The sequence below is a fragment of the Toxotes jaculatrix genome, chromosome 17 (genome assembly GCF_017976425.1).
Source record: "Toxotes jaculatrix isolate fToxJac2 chromosome 17, fToxJac2.pri, whole genome shotgun sequence".
Classification (NCBI taxonomy): Eukaryota; Metazoa; Chordata; class Actinopteri; family Toxotidae; genus Toxotes; species Toxotes jaculatrix.
In genome coordinates, this window is record NC_054410.1 from 10,130,569 (window position 1) to 10,149,390 (window position 18,822).

Sequence of the window (18,822 nt, forward strand, 5' to 3'; positions counted from 1 at the left end):
GCGCACGAACATCCAGACATGTCTGCAGGCAGGCACCCAAATCTGTCAGGTGAGAGACAGGAATGTCTCTCTCTGTCTTTATCAGTCTGAAACTCTGTCTTCTCTGCCCCAGCTCTGAAGGCATGGGCCAAAGTGTGCTGCTATATTTTGGGGGGCAGGGCTGACTCATTCACTCAGCTAGTATCTTTCCCATTCACTGTCTTTTTTTTCCTGTGATGAACAAGCTGTTCCTGTGACACACCTTCTTTTCACTTTGCAACACCTTCTCCATCTGTCCACCTCCATTTTGTCCTTTCCCCTGTCCCATTCGTTCTTTCACTTTCTCTTTTTACCCTCTGGCAACACCTGCTGTGACAGTCATGACAGACAGGAGAGTACAAAAAAAAAAAAAAAAAAGGAGGAAGGAAGAGGTGTGAGTTGTGAGGAGGGAAGAAAGGTGTGGGAAGACGCAGTGCTGCAGATGAACATTCACCTGGTCCAAATGCAATCCTAAGACATCCCACCACAGTGCTCTAATACTACTTAGCCTAGGGCAGGCAGGCAGATAACAGATTTAAAGAACATAATAAAAGAAAAAATAAAATAAAATAAAATAAAATAAAATAGAAAGTTTAGGTTCAAGCTGGCAGAATCACCCAAAGACTTACAAAGAACAAAGAACTAGCCGCACTGCACATACTGAAAAGTCTTAATCCCTACTACTACTTAACATGATTATCTCTGTCTTTGCCAATGTGGCTGCTGTTATTCCACAGAAAGATGGAAGCCAAGAGCATTTTGGAAAAAAAAGGAGGAAAAAGAAATTTGCTTTGGACAGCTATTATGTCACAAATTTTTAGACATATTTTTAAACCAGTGTTCCTCAGCACATTTCATTATGCCACACACGAAAGAAGTGCAGATATAAAAGGAAAGAATAGCAAAGCCATTAGGTTTATGTTCACCTTTGACCCCTTGGTGGAGGGCACCACTGCGGTTAATACCCATCCTTTTGCACATGGTGCCATCTGTTCCATCTGGTCATCCAATTACATCCATTGCTTCCACACACACGGAAACCCATGTTTTATAAACAACCAGATTTGCAATGAAAAACCCACTGCTGTGGACGTCATGAAAACACTTTACTGACCCAGCTTTACAATACACTGCACCAAATGGCATCACTGAGTGACAACAGCAAATGTCTCATGCACAGGGAGTCCTGACTGGCACAGGTGTTACTTTTATATCAAATGCCATAAACATGTGAAGTGGATGATACAGGAAATGTACCAGAGGTAGCACAGGATTAGCACAGATGCTACAGGAAATCCTGCGTTGGCATCTGTAATATTAATAGCACCAGCAAGGAGAGCAGTAAGATGATAGACAGTTCAGCACTGGGCCAGCTGACATGAAGCCATAATGGTCTTGTGTAATATCCACAGTGGCAGCCATGGTCAATAAATGCATCAAAAAAAAAAGGAGGGACAGAGATGGTAGAAAGGAGTGAGAGAAAACAAAAGCAAGGCATAAAGAGATAAGTGAGAGGGATAGACGAGACAGAGGGAGAGAAGAACGAATGGATGTTGGTAACTTACACAATGAGGTCACTGGAGTTAAAGCTAAGCTGACTGCAGTGGAAATGTATAGCTCTTTATAGCACCATGCAAGGAACACAGAGAAAAATCTACACACACAGTGGAAATAAGTATTCAACATGTCAATGTTTTTTTTGTTTTTTTTAATTAAACACATGATCAGTCATTGGTATTAACTCCAGCAAGAAACCATAACAATGCAATCCATAAACAGAGATATGTTTAATAATGAATGACACAGGAAAATAGTATTGAACACACTAAGAAAAAGCAGCAACCCTATCCACACAGAGTCCAACCTATACAACAATAGCATGACAAACGATAACATCTCCTGATCTTTTCATCACTCATCTCTAATTTCTGTGTCATCGCATAACCATTCCCTCTCTCATAGTTCAAACTCTTCACACCAGGCACAGCAGTCGAAAATAGCAACTTCATATCTCAGTCAATACTTCCTGCTTCCTCCCTCTCATGGTTCTCCTCTTTCCTTAAATATCAGCCTGACCACTTGCCAAAAGCACACTCTCAAAACACACATGGACATAAATCAAAACACTGGTGTATGCATCCTTCCTGAAGATAAGCGCCAACCAACCTGGAGGTAAGCTCCACCAAAATGCTGCTGTACATACTGCGTTTGGAAATATTATTCATTTAGTTATGGAGTCCAAGACCTCAAGGCGTAAAGAAAAAGTTAATTGTCTCCACTTACACATTAAAAAGTGCACGGCAGCTAGAAAGCAAACTAAGTTTGAGGCTACAATCCAAATTCAACATCTGAGCAGGAACAGATAGGAAACTTTAAGGAAAATATTTCTCACTGAAACCACAGGGGTCGTATTTATTTGTATTTGATTAATGCTGTATTATTTGCTTTTTAGGCAGAACACGTGTTAAACATAATGCAACAAGAAAATATCGTAAAGCTAATAAGGTGAACATTTTTACAATGTCTTGCTCTTTAACTCCTTAATGCTTCGCCAGCTGGTTGCTAACTGTGTCTGTGTGCTGTTTGGTGTTGGGCAGGTAGCAAACAGTAGGTTCATCAGAGCTCGTTATTTACAAACAACTGCCTGCTGTGTCTACACATGGAGCTGATGAGACTACTGAGATTGAACCGAAACAGTGAGGTGGCCATAAAACCAAAACAGTGAGCTGAAAGAGGCAACTCACACTACACACAGAATTCAGAATGAAATTCCTTCTGAAACCCATTTTTCTTTTACAGTTCTGTTTCCTTACACTCAACACAGCCAAGATGAGTAAATAGACTATGAAAACATTCTGTTGTTAACGCTTCGCATTTCCTGTACTGCATACGACACTGCTGCCATGGCAACCAAGGTCAAAGGTTACATGCTCCTGGGTGCAACCCTTAAAACTGCTGAGAAAGAGAAACAGATGTGAGAGAAAAAAAGAAAGCACAGAAAGAGCCAGACCACAAAAGTGCAAGAGATTAACTTGAAAAGATACACAACTAAATGGAAATATAAAGAAGAATGCAGCAGAGGTTTTATTAAATCAAGAGAGAAAAACAGAAAGGGCAGAGCTGAGTGAACAAACACCATCAGCATCCATATTAATGAGAACTGTAAAGGATGAGGGGAACTGGTCGGAACATTTTCCTTAGTCGACCCTGAGAGGGAGAAGCATGAAACTATGGCAACTGTGTTTTCTCTGTCTCCATCTCCCAGCATCCTCTTTGTAAAACAAGAGGTGGTACAAGAGGCAAGGCCACAAACACACACACACACTTTTTTTGATGATGCTTCCAGGTAACATTTGCCAACCTTCATCTTCACAAACAAGAGCACTTTTGTGCCTTCACACTCTTCACTACTTGAATATGCAATTTGATGCCAGAACCCTCCTCTCCACACCATCCGTGCCGAGAGAGAATGAATTTATCTACATTTATTCTTTAAGGTAATATATTATGATGGCCTTTAAAGGTTGGCAGTGTAGCCTGTGATTCTAATACGAGAGACCTTTCAGAATACACAGACTTATCTATAAGACAATGCACACACACACACACACACACACACACACACACACACACACACCGGATGATTAATGGGGCTGACTCTCTGTCAGAGTAGCCCCATGTAATCACTACTGTACCAGTGTGTGTGTGTGTGTGTTTGTGTGCGTGTGTGCGTGTGTGTGTGCGTGTGTGCGTGTGTGTGTGCGTGTGTGAGAGAGAAACTGAGTGCATGTTTGTCTGAATGTACATTTAAACAAACATGAAAATCCCCATGAGTAGACCACGGAGGATTTATGAGGAGTGTCTGTTTGTGTGCGTCTGCTCTTGTATGTATATGTGTTATCATAAACCTTTTTTCCTCCCGGCGACACAAGTCACAATCAGGGCTTAGTGACGCCGAAGATACAGTAACCATGACAACTAGGCCCACGGCAGCCATGAATGGATGGAGGAGGGGATGAAGTGAATAGATGGATGGATCGTGAGTTTGAGGGGCATGTTGTTCAAGTCTAGAAGGTTTTTAGTCTGATCTGGCATGATGAAACCCACTGATACTGGACTTGACATGCTCTGTGCATACACACAGCCCTGCCGCACCCATTCGCAGAAACCATTCAAGTTGTGTCCCAAGACTTTTTCATTCATATAATCAACATCAGCCTGGCTTAATGAATCCTATACAGTTTTAAGGTGTGAGTGAGTCCAACAGGGGAAGAAAGATTTGTGAACAGATGATAAACCCTGAGGTACGCAAAAGCCTTTGAAGGAGAAAACACTGTTATCAATGTTACCAGTTATCAAGTAATATTATAATTCAAACTGTAAAAATCAATGACAGGTTACAGACTTTTCACATGCACAATTTTTCCTTTACGATGAAGCATGGTTGTCTGACTGCTCATGCTCAGATCTGACTTCCTTAAATGTTTGCTTGTATCAAAAATTAATCCTTTGAGATGAGCTGAAAACTCCTAAAGGAGAGATAAAGATTAGTTTAAGAGCATTGCATGAAAACAGAGCAGAGAGAATAACTATATAGCTGAGAGCCAAGAAGAGGTGGAGGGAGGGTGCAACAGAGGTTATATTGTGTACAACAGAATCCAAAGATTTAGAGCCCCCTTCTAGCACAGAGGCAGGCTGGGTAATTGGGCTGTAAACCATCTCCCAGCCCGTGTGTGTGTGTTTCTGTGTTCACCAGCACCCCAAGCCATCAAAACTGCTGCTACCATTAACATCAGTTTCTGCTGATGATAAACTCGGATAAGAGGATACCCGCTTGACAGACACTTCAGTCAGATGCTACCAACCCCCCAAACACACACACACGCGCACACACATACGCTACAAACTGCACAGAAACATCTGTAACAATCTGATTTACTTCCTCCTGGCACTACTACACATGTACCACATACACGCATTAAAATGCACACACACCACACAACCCTCCTGGGCCTGCAGAGGCAATCATAACAAGGTCTGTTAGCTACCAGAAAGAATAAGGAGCCATTTTAATTTGTGTTAAAACCTTCTGGAGAGGCTCAATTAACTTGCAGCTTAAACACAACTGTATGACTCACACTTGATAAGATGTGAATGACGGTAAGCCTTGGAAATAGATTTTTTTATTGTACTGTAAGACCGCGTGTGTGTGTGTGTGTTTATGTGTGTGTCAGGGCAAAGTCTGCCCAGCTTGCGTAATGAAGCTGATTTTCCATTCCACACTCTTGTTAACTGACTAACTTGCCATGTTGGAACAGGAACACTGAGAGTTGTTTATACATAACGGATGAACCAAACATGGCCGTGACTAAAAAAGCTATTGATTTGCTGAGCGTCATTCCATCAGGCATCACAATGTCAGACATCCTTTTTCGCAAGACTTCATATGACCTTGCTGAAAAGTTAGCGTTCAGGATTTGACAAAAGACATTCAGCCAGAGCTGATTTGAAGCCGTCCTTGCTTATGAGTGACTAACTTCACAGAGAGGAAGAAAAGTTTGGCTAAGAAACTTTAGAAGAACAAAAGCGAGCAGGATAAAACGGGGCAGGACAGTCAAGGACACCTGCTTAACTAATCGTCAAATACCCGAACTTTATCTGGACTAAGACATAATGATGAATTAGGCTTGAAGGAGGGGTGATGAGGAGAAGAGGCGGAAGATAGTGTGGTGAAGAAGAGAAGTGGAGGATGCTGTAGTGGAATGTACGGAATAGAATGATGAGGGGAAGTGAGAGGGAGAGCATGAAAGAGGGCATCTTCAAGGCTCAGTGCTTTTTCTCATTTAGAAGGTCTGGTGCGTGTGTGTGTGGTTGTGTGTGTGCGCGTGTGCGCGTGTGTGCGTATGTGTGTGTGTGTGTGAGTCAATGTGCGTATGTGTGTGCGTCATCAGGGTTCCCTCCTTGTCGTCATCTAAGGTGCCGCTGGAACACCAGAGTCCACTCAATGCTTTGACAGGATCCAGAGACCGTTTCCACTTGTTGTTATCGCCATGATTTTTATCATCCGATCGAACAAGAATGAAAAGCAATAACTGGCAGGTCTGGTTCTTCCTCCTCTCACAAAAATAATCAAATGAGCCAGACATCAGTGCCTTTGAAACTGACACGGTCAATCCCATTATCATGTGTGATATAAGGAGATGGAGAGGCAGACGCACAAAGTAATGCCACTATAGATAGAGAATATGGGAAAGAAAAGAGACACAGTGGACATATTCAGGACAAGAGTCAACACCCACGATGGTAGCCTCATAATGTCAAGTCTTCATGATTAGATCTTAAACATGTAACTGAAATGACAAGGGCTGCCACCGCCATATAAAGTTATATAAAGCTGACATGTTACTGCAACTTCATAATCATGAGCTTCACAACTGAAAAAGAAAGAGGTAACACTAGGAACGCAACCAACGACTATTTTTTATCATTAATTAATCTGTTGATTATTTTCTTGGTTAGTCAATGAATAATTTTTTCTACATCTATCTATCATAACAAAGAAAAGCAGTGAACTAACTGAGAACCAATGGAAAAGGTTTAAACATTGGGGTTTCTATAGAAAGGATTCTTGCCCATTTTCAGCAAATACGCAACAATTAAAATCTGATAACTGAGTGGACAATCACGTAGCCACTATATCATAAATCAGACCACATCACTGCCAATCCCTTAAGAAGCCTTCCCACTGTTTAATGCCTTCTGCCGCAGCACAGATGCTGCGAGGAGGGCTGTAATTAACTTTTGAAGAGGCAATACACTTCAGATAAACAGAACCTCTCTGTACAACACAAGCTTCTGCGGAGGCAAAATCCAAAAAGAAGTCTCACGCGGTGTTTCCCTCAGAATTAGATTCTATTTGTGGAGGCAGATGACAAGTTTAATTATTAAATAATATATATGATGGTCCACTGCAAAGATTTTTAATTGCCAACTACTTTGTGACAAATAAATAACTGAACAGCACAGCTCTGTTGCCTCACATTGTCAAACAAGTCTCACTCGGATCGGTGAGGGTGTGTTATTTGGCCTGCAAGCCTAGTCCCAGCACACCTACGCAGCACGGTCTCACGAGCACCCTAAATGACAGGCATGCAGAGAGGGCCGGTAAATAGACTGACAAGGACGGCAAAAACTTTATGGATTTTTTTTTTTTTTTTGACGGTCTACCAGCCGGTGCTCCCGATAGTCGGTCAGTGCAACTATGACAGATGGATCCATTGTCAGCGTGTTTGTGTGTGTGAGAAAGAGAGAGAGTGAGAGCAGGGCAAGGAGAGGTCTGAGCGAATCGATGCGTTTTGCGCAGCTCTACAATAAAATACGATTTTACCTGTTTTGAAATAGCAAAAAAATAGAAAGTCAATATGTGGGAGTCAATGCTGATACTGAGGCAGGCCTCAATATATAAATCAATGTAAAGGAAACCGTGGTCACCACCAGACCGTGGTCCACCACGGTCCACCACGGTCTGGGTAATTAATAGGAAACACTGTGTCAGGTACACCTTGGTTGGATGAACTTTCATGGGTGAGCCTACATCAGATCTATTGTCACAAAAATGAACATAGCTGCTCAAGGCCTCAGTATTTCTGCTGCTCACAGTTCTAATGTACTGCAAGTCTACAGTCCTCTTCCTCAATGTATATCAGCAGTGGTATAAATATTTACATCACTATAGAAGTTAACACAAGAATCTTATTACAATCAATGAACAAATATTCAAACAAACACAACATCAAGATGCATTTCACTTACTAATCCTTGCATGTTCATTGCACAATCCTGGCTTATTTAACCCTGAGTCACTCAAGAGCGGACACTTCATATTTTGGCCCTGCCTCTCAACAACGTGAGCTTTGCCACAAAATTCTGTATCAAACTTTGACATCAGCTTTCAGGATGTGGCTCACTTGTGTGGTGGAGGTATTTGCAGAACTCTCAAAGTTTGCTGATACACAGAAACTGCACTTGTGATATGAGCTGAACTGAACTTGAACACAAACACAACTTTGTTTTATGGTATCAGCTTCAACAAATAACATTTCAACGAACAACTTTTCACCATCTGAGTCAGCATTAGAGTGACTTCTAGTGCTAATGATTAGAACTGATTGTACAGATATAATTACCATTTCAACAGATGCAGTTCATTTGTTCTCCTCTCAAGCAGAAAAGTGATGCACAAGTGTGACTGTGAATTCAGACTGCTATTTGTTTATGTCTCTACATCAAAATATCAATTCACTTCCCGTTCGAGTCTAATCAGATCATCAGTTTCTATGCTGATTTTGTCACAGCTCTAATAGAACAATCGTGGGTTTATATTTTCTGTCTGGGTCTTATTTTGCTACCTTTCCTTTCATACCTCAGAGTGCAGGCAGACAAGCTAACCAGCATAAGTCCAAAGGGACAACTGAAAACTCACAAAAGTCAAAACACCAAAGCTCCATAAACATGGTGTTTTCAACTTTCACACTGCAGTGTCTACATCTGATTTTCGATTAGGATTGAAATATTTGCCACTGGTTAGCCGGTTGAAAACTGAACCCTGATGAATCATCTGAGTCATATTAGATTTCTGGTAGTAACAACCTACTGGGAAAAGTCATTTCACAAAGACCTCATAGTTATAAGTAGAATGAATGGAAATAGTTTTGCAAGACACAGTATCTATCAGTGCAGGAAACTGATAATTAATTAATTGAATTGAGACTTTATGGCAATAAAATTTAAAATCCTTGTGTATCCACACAACCTGTCACATGCTGCAGTGTATTTATGTTTAAGTCAGAGGTACTCTTAACAGGCTGTTACACTGACATATTTCTTCTACTCCGAAAGGGTGTGTTGCCATAGCATTTGGGGGCTTGGTTATTCAGAACTGATCAGACTAGCAGTTTAAAATAAATAATAAATAATAATAAAGCGATTTAATTTAAAAGTTGTCCATGTTTCGCAGATCTTTTTAGCACCATCATCCTTCCTGTGGTATATTAACGCCACTAATATTGCAAAATCTTTCATGGCTTTATCAACACAGCCGCTTTAACATTCCTGGCTTGTTTGAATAGAAACAACAACACCATTAAGAAACCTGTCCATTTATTCAAATGATGTCCTGTGAAAGCAGAGAGGACCTGAGTTGAAGCTGAATGAGCAGCAAACGACAAGTATGTTTAGTATATACACAGACCTAAATAAACTGGTGCACCATAGTGGAACCATAATACTAACATGGTGACAAAGTCAAAGGGCCAGATATAAAGGATACATGTTCAGCCCGAGGTAACATACAGCACTTACTATACTGAAATTTGAACTAAAGCTTCTGTGTATAGAATCTAAAAATTTCCAACTTCCCTGAAGGTAGCACCAAAATCACACTGCGGAAATACGGAAATATATGTTCCTGCACTTCAGTGGGCTGAAAGTCATGTGTAGAGTGCACCAGTTTTCAGTGGAGCTATTTAATTTCATTCTACAAACAAAAACTTAAATCATCAGATTAAATTCTAACTTGACACATAATACTGTCAAATTTTTAGACATACTGCCCTTAAAAAACGAAGGAATCTTTCATCTTTCAAATATACAATCCTTTCTATATAAGTTGGCCTGAGAGTGATAGTAAACCGAAAAGGAATGTTGGGTATTTTTTTCCCCTAATGTACTGTATATTAGGGTGTGTCAGGAGGTCTCAGTATGTATACAGTACAAAACCAGGAACTGCAAGCAGTCATTAGTCATTAAGATATTAAGACTTATGATATATAGCTGTGCAAAATCACAGTGAGTAATAAAAAAAAAACTGGCTGCTTAGAGCTGTTTGAGGACCTTGCCAGTACAGGATGAGAGTGAGCATAAGTCTTCAGGGACCGTGTTGATTTTCTGGCCTAAAACAGGAGCAGGAAAGAACACCGTATGTGATGCCTGTGAGGTTTCCAATCTCAATGCAATCTCACTCCATCCTAAAAGCTGTTTAAAAGCTTGACCATAATTTGTTTTGTGAAGGGTTACCATCTAGCAATCTCACCCCCTTCCAGAGATAAGAAATAAATAAATAAATAAAATTTTAAAAATACAGCAAAATACAACTACTGCGAGCTCCTTCGCCTTTAAACACCCTAAGGATGTTACCTGTTGTGCACATCTACTTTTTTTAATCCAGCCTGACACAACCCCAGAACCCTTGTGGCTTCAAGTGACATTGTAGTCTATCAGCCAGTGGTCTTTCCAGCAGCTGTTGTGACAACAAGGCCGACTTCCAAGGCTTTGACACACTACCAACAAAGAGGCAAAGGGTGGAGAGGGAGAGAGGCTCAGTAAATTATTCTGACTGATCTAATTGTGGGATTACTATTTTCTTTTATTTCCACAGGTAGAGGATGGGCCGTCATTGTAGCCCATGATGCCTGCTGGCATTTACGTGCAAATCAGGTTAAAGTCGGATGTGTTGACACCCATTTATGATTAATTGTTGGCGTGGGCACTGCGCTTATGCACATGTACAGCCTTACAATGGAAGTGGAACACAGCAGGAACACCATGTGTGCAGCATTTTATTATTCTGATAAAATACTGTGTGGGCATATTTACAGCTGAAAGCATTCACACTTTTATTCCTGAATCTCCAAAGTTTTACATATCCTGCTCAGTGTGTACCCTCGCACGTAAGAGTCTTATACTTCTACACCCTGTATACCTAAACATTTCCAAGATTTTTCACACTATATTAAGCTGCATTTACACACTTTCACTATGACCTTTGATCTAAGATAGAGATATTCAGACTGCGCTGCAAGACTTTAATCTCTAAATCTAATTTTATGGAAGTATAATCCTCTGACATCTCATCAAAATAACAGGCTATTTGCTTAATCCAAATATATATATATTTTTTAATAAAAATGGCAACTGCCTTAAATATTCTTTAAAAGTTAAAAAGCTACATGTGGGATTTGGATAACGAACAGATTTTGCTTAAAAGAGATAAAAAGAGAAAGGCCAAGGTGTGCCTCAGGATATGTATGAGGAAATTAAAAGATCTGTCTGTCCACAAGAGAGCTCCTCTTGAGTCAGATTTCGTGCTGCCACCGTGCCCACATTGGCTCCTGGCATGCTACCCCCATGGGTGACTCTTTTATGAGCCACTCTCTGCTCATTACTGTGTTAGCTAACTAGCAGCTAATCACACACCCAGGAAATGAAAGGAGGTGCTGAGGTATGAAGGGTAATAATGTATGTTACCGAGGGAGGAAATCGCTCTGTCAACTCTAAGGCCAGCACATAATCCTGCTCAACAGTCAATAAGACAGTCTTGTTAACGGTCTGAGTCAAGTACAGAGGGTGATACAGTACAGTTTAACACATCAAGTAGTGGGAAAAGATGAGCAGTCCAACAGAAACAAACAAAAAAGAATCAAATGTTCTTGCTTCAGAGGCAGACTGGCACACAGTCTATGTCTGCACTCTATCTGGACTCTGTGTGTGTGTGTGTGTGTGTGCATGTGGCTGTAGGCTGCCTCCGAGGTGTCCTGTCACAAAGTGGGATCCAAGAAAATGCTCCCAAACTACTGAAAAAAATAATGATAGAGCTGTCAGCAAAACAATGCTATAAAAACACACACCCTCAAGCTCACACCCTGCTTACTGTTTTTACTGGTTGTCATGGTGTGTGTGTGTGTGTGTGTGTGTGTGTGTGTGTGTGTGTGTGTGTGTGTGTTGGAGCCACATCTGTGATGGGCACAACCAATGTCACCTCTGAGTCTGTGCCACAGTGCTGCCATCAGCAATTGCCCCAATTAAAAAGTAAAAGTTGGCATTTTTTATTTCCCTTACCGCTGCACCCCGTTCAATCAAAGTCAGATCTTCTGGGAAATGTACACGTGTGTACATAACACACACACACACAACAGAGCTCGTCGGCTACAATTAGCCAGACAGACAGCTGCAGTATTTTAGGATTTATTTGGCAAAAGGCCCAGCTGACAAACTGAGGGCATGGTATATTTAAATCCATGCATCCATTTTGTTACAAGTTCAACTGAGTTCAGGGAAACATCCCACGCACCCCCAGAGACACATGCAGACATTGCCACAGACAGACACAAAACGCAACTATCTAGACTAGATGATAATACATTAAGTGCATGTTTGGCTACATCCTGAGGCCCAAAGTCATATAATCAGTCACAGACAGACTCTATTCACTTTACCTCCAACCCCACTTCCCCATTAATAACCCCTCCCTCTGACCCTGCAGTGGAATGTGCAGTGTTTAGCGCTGTGGAACTCTAAGGCGTGTCCAAACCTTGTTAATACAGGCATCTGCTCACTGGGGAAAACAGCCAAGCAGATGCCGGCATAATGTGTTATTCCTCTGGCAAGATTTCCCACTCTGTTGCAAGATGGTGATCGGGTTTTCAAAGAAATGTTTCCAGACGCTTTCCAGTGCTGAAAATGTTTGACGATCCTTTGCGGATCAGGGAAAAACAACAAGACACAGGATCGAGCTGAAAGTACAGATCCACTCCATCCTCTGCCTTTATTGTCATTCCTTTCATAAAGTTTAATTGTGTTTATTTAACCTTTATTAAGCCCAGGAAGGCCCACTGAGCATGTATGTCCTTTTCAAGTAATATCCTGTTGCACAGTCATCTAGTTAAACACATTCACATATTGTACAGAACCATTTTTTTTTTTATTCCTGATCACATATATCATCATATAACAACTGAAGTGACTGGAGGTTAAGTTGTTCACACACAGATGTTTCAAGGTTTTGGGGAAAGAGGAAGCAGAGACAGCACAGGAAAAGGCATCAAAGCAGAAGAGAGAAAGAGATTTTCAAATTTGTGGTCCAAACATTGCAACTCTGGGCTCAGATTCAGATATTTTCAAGTAAACTGATTCAGGATCACAGGTTTGGTGATATGATCATCATAGTATTTGCAAATAATTCTTGGCAATGGAGCTTGGCAAACAGGAGTAGCAGATGGTTGAGGAATGGTACCATATTCAGATAGTGTCAGGTTATTTATTAAACACAAGAAAACTGATGTATGTGTTCCGTGTTGCAATCTCCAGCTCACTGGCACTCCACAAAAAAATTCAGAGATTGGCTGCAAGACAGCAACTGTGATGTGAACGTGAGCTTCAGTAAGAGCTCGGGGCAAATATCTCACACCTCTGCTGCAAAACCGTCCTCATGCACAAGCCCAGTTTCTCCACATAAATCCTACTGTTAGTCAGCAAAAACCCAAAGGGGCAAGGAAGTGGAGAGGTTTAAAATGATAGGATGCATCTCATCAAGAGTAAAATGCAAACAGCCCCCGCAGGGATGTGAGCCAAGAGAAAAGGAGACAGCTAAAGTAGGAAGACAGGAATAGAGGAAGAGACAAGCAACAGAGGAGGTAGAAAAGAAATTATTTAGCCTTCCTGCCTCCTGTGTCTTGCTGCCGTCAGGCCCTCTGAGGAGAGTTCAGTGAATTTACCAGATTGGTACTGCTCAAAGGAACAGACAGACACAGAAGGGAAATATGGGAGCCAGAAGGTAACCCCCACATGAGGAGACTTTCCTTAAAGAAGCAGTTAGTCATTCTGGGAAATATGCTTTCTTGCTTGCTATGGGTCGTATGACAGAATTGATACCACTCTTGTATATTTCCAGTAAACACGAAGCTACAGCCAGAGGTACACTGCAAAGCTTTGTCATGTTATTGTTATGTCATTTGCTGTCAAAGGAAAGAGACAAGGCTTTGCTTCTCCTTCTCTCTCTTTTGTGTCCCATTATTTTTCTTTTACCCCCCTTTTTCCTATCTTCCCCAACCTTTCTACTGTCTCAAAATATAATGCTGTCTCCAAATTCCACAACAATCTTATAGCGTCTTAATTAGTGTCACTTAGCAACCACAACTATTCATGAAAAGGCAGCGGTTTGTGCTCAGTTTACTCTCACATATGCATAATGCACATGGGTCCAAACTGGACGTTCTTGCAGCAGCTGCTATGATATATGCATAGCAATGATGTGCAGAGTTAATTCCTCACCAATGTGACTTCTGGAGCATCATCTCCAACTTCATCTTGGATTAGGACAGTAAATCACATGTGCCACCATGACCATGAAAAAGAAGCACTGGATATACAACCGCTCACTGCAGGAAACAGATTGTATACCAGTGTCTTAGGTCATAGAGGCCATCTTCTGTGTATAATCTTAACTGATTCCAGGATTTAAGATTACACACAGACTGATTCTATAGTAAGTGGAGAGGAGAGCTTACTGTGTCTACCTCCATAAAATATGTATGTGTGTGTATTTAAGAGTGTCTGCGTGCGGGGGATGGGAGGTGGGCAATGCCACATAAATCAAGTGCGAGGTCAGGTTTGTGAAAGAAAGAGCAGTTGCCATGCCTACAACATGCATGCGCAAACAGAGAGGCTTATGGATTCACAAACACACGCTGCAAGGCTACGCAGCCTTGACTTTCCTATTTCCTGACTCGACGGCCTTACAGCGCTCTACGGCAGCCCAGAGGTCAAAAAGCTCATCATGTAAGCCTCAATCCCTGCCTACACACTCTCGCCACTGGTAAATATTTAATCAGTCCTGGAAACACTCAACACCAAGGCCGCACTGAGCCCTCCTTCTGATTAACACGCGCATGAACAGAGAGGCGAAGACGCAATGCCTGTGCAAGACTGCGGTTAGTGATCTGAGGATAAAGACAGATTAGCCAGAGGTAAGTCGGATCACAGTTCACAGAAAGCTACATGGGCGTGAGTGTGTCTGTGTACATCTGCTTCAGGCACATCTTTCCCAAGAGACCCAAAAGTGTTTGTCTGAAGTGCTGACTTATTCTGCCACTTCCTCCTTTTTGGCATCCTGCACGCTGAGTCTTTCTTCAGTCACAAAGCTCTGAATTGTGCGACCGCGTCTGTGTCCACAATTGACTGACTGGAGGGAGAACTATGCAGAGGCGGCCTACTGTTTCCTCTCCTCCCCACTTTCCTCTATACTCCACTTCTGCAGTCCTCCTATGCGGTTTGCTCCTCCCTCCATTCCCTCTCCACTCGAGCTCTTGACAGTTCCCTCGCCCCTGTCTCTGCGCCGCTGTGCCCTCTTGTCACTCGGCCAGTGAAGCAAAAACTCCATTCGTTCAGCAGCTAGCTGCAGTAAAAATCCATTATTTACATTAGGGACTACAAAAAATGTCACTGACACCAATGGAAAAGGCATTACCTCTTTCTGCTTTCTGCCCTCATGCTTGGTAGATGGGAGTTCACAGTGGAGTCAGAACCACACCAAGCAAAATAAAAGCACACACACACGCGCACAAGAGAAGCAAAACTGCATACTATGCATATTACTGACCGCATACTGTGTGTTTCTCAACACGATCTGGTGAACGTTACATAAATGAGTATTTTTAGTGACAAACAACCCAAGATTTTGAGTATGAAGCAATCACCTTGCGTATTTGGCAAAACAAATGCGAGCATTTGTCTTATGTGATAGTCACCGAAACATCTCTGGGTTTTGGACTGTTGGTTGGTCAAAACAAGCATTCTGAAGATGTCACTGGAATATAAAACAGTAAAAATGTCCATTACAGTTTCCAAGAGCCTAATGTGACCGCAAATTGCTTGTTTTGTCCAACCAGCAGCCCAAAACCCACACGTTTAATTTACAATGATACAAACTGAACAAAGTAGCATTGGACGATGATGATGTTTGGCATTTTAGCTGAATAAATGACTTTAAGGATCACCAAAATTGTTGTTGTTGATTCATTTTCTGTAAATCAACTAATCAAGCACTAGTCATATTTTTTTTTCCCAGAACATGACTCATAACTGTTTTGCTGGTTGGTGTGTGCCCATGTAGTTGTCATTTTTTTCTCATTGTGGTCCTTCGCCAATATTTAGCTTACAATGAATAGCACCACAGTGGCTCCAGGGGTTGCCCTATACTCCTCCCTTTATGTCTACAAAAGCTGTGTTCTCAGAATGCGTCTTCCATTTGCAAGAACACAGAAAATCATGAATTATCCAATTATAACCTTGCTTGCTTTTGCCGGGCTGGCTGCCATTTGATTTGATGTGAAACCATGACAACCAATTCTCCTCACACTGAGGGAGCATTTCAACTTCTTGAGGTTAGGCAATAATTTAATGTTGCACTAAAAGATGTGATAAAAAAGTAAAAATCTTTAATCTGTAACAACCTGTGGTAATAAGGCACAAGGCCTGAAAGGTTCTTCTTAACTGCTTTAATGGGGTGGCGCGGTGGGGGTCCCTGTTAATCGACCTCCAGCTAATTCAACCAATGCCAGCTAAAAGTGTTTGACTGCCATATTTTAAAGGCTGAGGGAAGTTATTTTCTCATGCCAGGGTCCCACATGGATGCCCAGTTTTAGTTAATACAAGTGTTTTTGCCTCACTGGTTTAAAGTGGAAGGGGCTCAGTCAGAGAAAGGTGATGTCTCAGGTGACATCCCCCAATGTGATGTATATACAATATGGGATTGCTGTAGGTCATTAATGTTCAGTCAGTAATGGGATACTTTGCCTCACAAACTGAAACCCCTTGTTTGCTTTTATTCTGGTTTAGCTGTTTGGCTTCAGTGAAGGTACTACTCATTTGTGAGGAATTCTGTGTTTTTGACCTGTGGTCAGGTTTTACTCCACACAATACTTTTCTCATAAGTTCTGGCAGATGGCTTAAGGATTTAAGGCTGCATTGAAGGATGGTTTTCTCAATTAACTCATGAAGCATTCTGCCAAAAAACGGCAACTAGATCAAACAAAGTTTTTACAAGAGGTCCAAAAATGGCTGCCACCTTGCTCCATGCCCCGCAGACCTTCTGTAAGGTCACTCTAGCCTCCTAGGCTAATTAATTTTCACTTCCTTTTGACAGTCCTGTGGCAGACAGCTGACCTCTCACCACACAGAGTATGTCATGGATTTTTCCAAATCACCTTCTTCTAACACTTCTTTTTTTTGACACTGAGCCTGTCATATCCATTGTTTTAGCTTTTTGAATATATCTTCCTCCCAGGTTTCAATGAATGCAATGACGGTGATATGATTTGTTGCTAGAAATAGGCCAATTTCCACACTTGTGTGGGAGCAGATCTTTGTGTGCTTGGCTTTGTGCCAGGGAGTAAATTGCTGGGCAGTATAATTCCCCCTGTGATGAGATGGATCAGTTGAGTACCCTCTCAGGTGACTGTGCTCTGCAGTCTGATCATCCCATCAATACACCTCACCAGAGGCCATTTGTTTGTAACAGCTATTTTTTCCCCCAAGTTCTTATTTCTTTCAAACTGCATGGAGCTGAGAATAAGCGAACTATACAAATAGAAAACTATACAATAAAAAAAGGTTTGTTATTTTTACTTTTACTTCTGATATTGACACTTTCACTTTGGGCTTGATTAATTAATTAATTAGTCCCATTCATTAAAAGAAACAAATTAACAATAAGTAGTTTATCAAGCAAAAACACCAAAAATTCTCTAGTTCCAGCATCTCAAATGTGAAAATTTGCTGCTTCTCTCTATTTTATTACATTGAAAATGTAATATCTTTTGGTTTTTCACTGCATTAGTAGAAGAAAATATGTGGTGCTCTGGACTGGTGATAGCCTCTGTTCCCAAATCGTGTTGCTTGTCATCCTTTATAATGAAACACCAAAACCTTGAAACCCCTCATGAAAGGTTTCATGTCTATAAACTGTGTGCAATTTCAAATGAAGACTAATTTTCCCTTCTCGGTTTGTTTTTTTCTGAATAATTTTTAGATTCCTCAAAAGGTAAAAAAAAAAAAAAAAAAAAAAAAAATCACAAGAAAGAAGCAAAGAAGGAATGACTGGACCAAAGGATTAATTGTAATCATCAGAAGAAAAAAAAAACTGTGAATTTTTACTTCACCTCACTCTATTTTAATGTGTCCCCTATTCTGAAACAAACAAAAAAGGCTTTAAAAAAAACAGACGATAGAGTCACTGAGGTAAAACCCTGTCAAGAGTTGCCTGCCAGGGTCCCTTACCTTCTGCAGTCATCTTTACTATCAGGTTAATGGCTTAGAAAAAAGCATGGGAGGGACAAAAGCAGCACTACTATCTGGGTAATATACTCTTATGTATTCACCAAGTTCTACACCGTATCAAGCGTCGGAGAGAGAAATGTCAGGAGACAGTAGATGGCTCATTAGTGCTGTGGATGTTTTCTCCAAGGGGCAGAGGACTGACTTAACCTCAGTACCCCAAACACACACACACACACACACACACACATATATATCTTTATGCTGAGTACTAATACTTTACCATTTTAAAGCCTATTTCAGGTTTTAACATTAGCATCAGTTAGCAAGGGCTGATACTCCTCAACCACCCCCCCCCCCCCATGGTCTCAACTGTTACCTTCATCCCCTCCCCCCTCTCTCACTCTCTGTTCCTCCCATTAGGGCTGCTGGAGCCAGGTAACTCCCATGGCTAGAGTAGATAACAGCAGCCATTATCAGATTCCCAGCATTTAAACAGCAGCTCGGCATCGATCGCTGTACAGCCGGGTTACGACTGCCCTGCCTGCCTGATGCCAGAGCGGTCTAGGGACGAGGTCTACCCCCATCCATGTCAACAACCATGATCTCAGAGTGAGAGAGAGAGAGAGAGAGAGAGAGAGACGAGTGTGTGTGTGTGTGTGTGTGTATATATATATATATATATATATATACACA

The 18,822-nt window shown here is 41.4% G+C and overlaps 1 protein-coding gene across 5 annotated transcripts in view; it reads right to left on the minus strand.

Moving 5' to 3' along the window:
• Window positions 1-18,822, minus strand: part of rps6ka1 (ribosomal protein S6 kinase a, polypeptide 1) — a 44,602-nt gene that overhangs the window by 16,032 nt on the left and 9,748 nt on the right. Inside the window, exon 1 of one of the 5 annotated variants that reach the window (XM_041060648.1) lies at window positions 7,831-7,855. The exons of 3 other annotated variants lie outside the window; for them this stretch is intronic. In XM_041060648.1, the coding sequence (XP_040916582.1) occupies window positions 7,831-7,848 (18 nt within the window). In that variant the 5' untranslated portion in view covers window positions 7,849-7,855. Of the gene's footprint in view, window positions 1-6,558; window positions 6,572-7,830; window positions 7,856-18,822 lie in introns of those variants that run through there. One more of the 5 variants, XM_041060638.1, reaches the window with a different exon arrangement.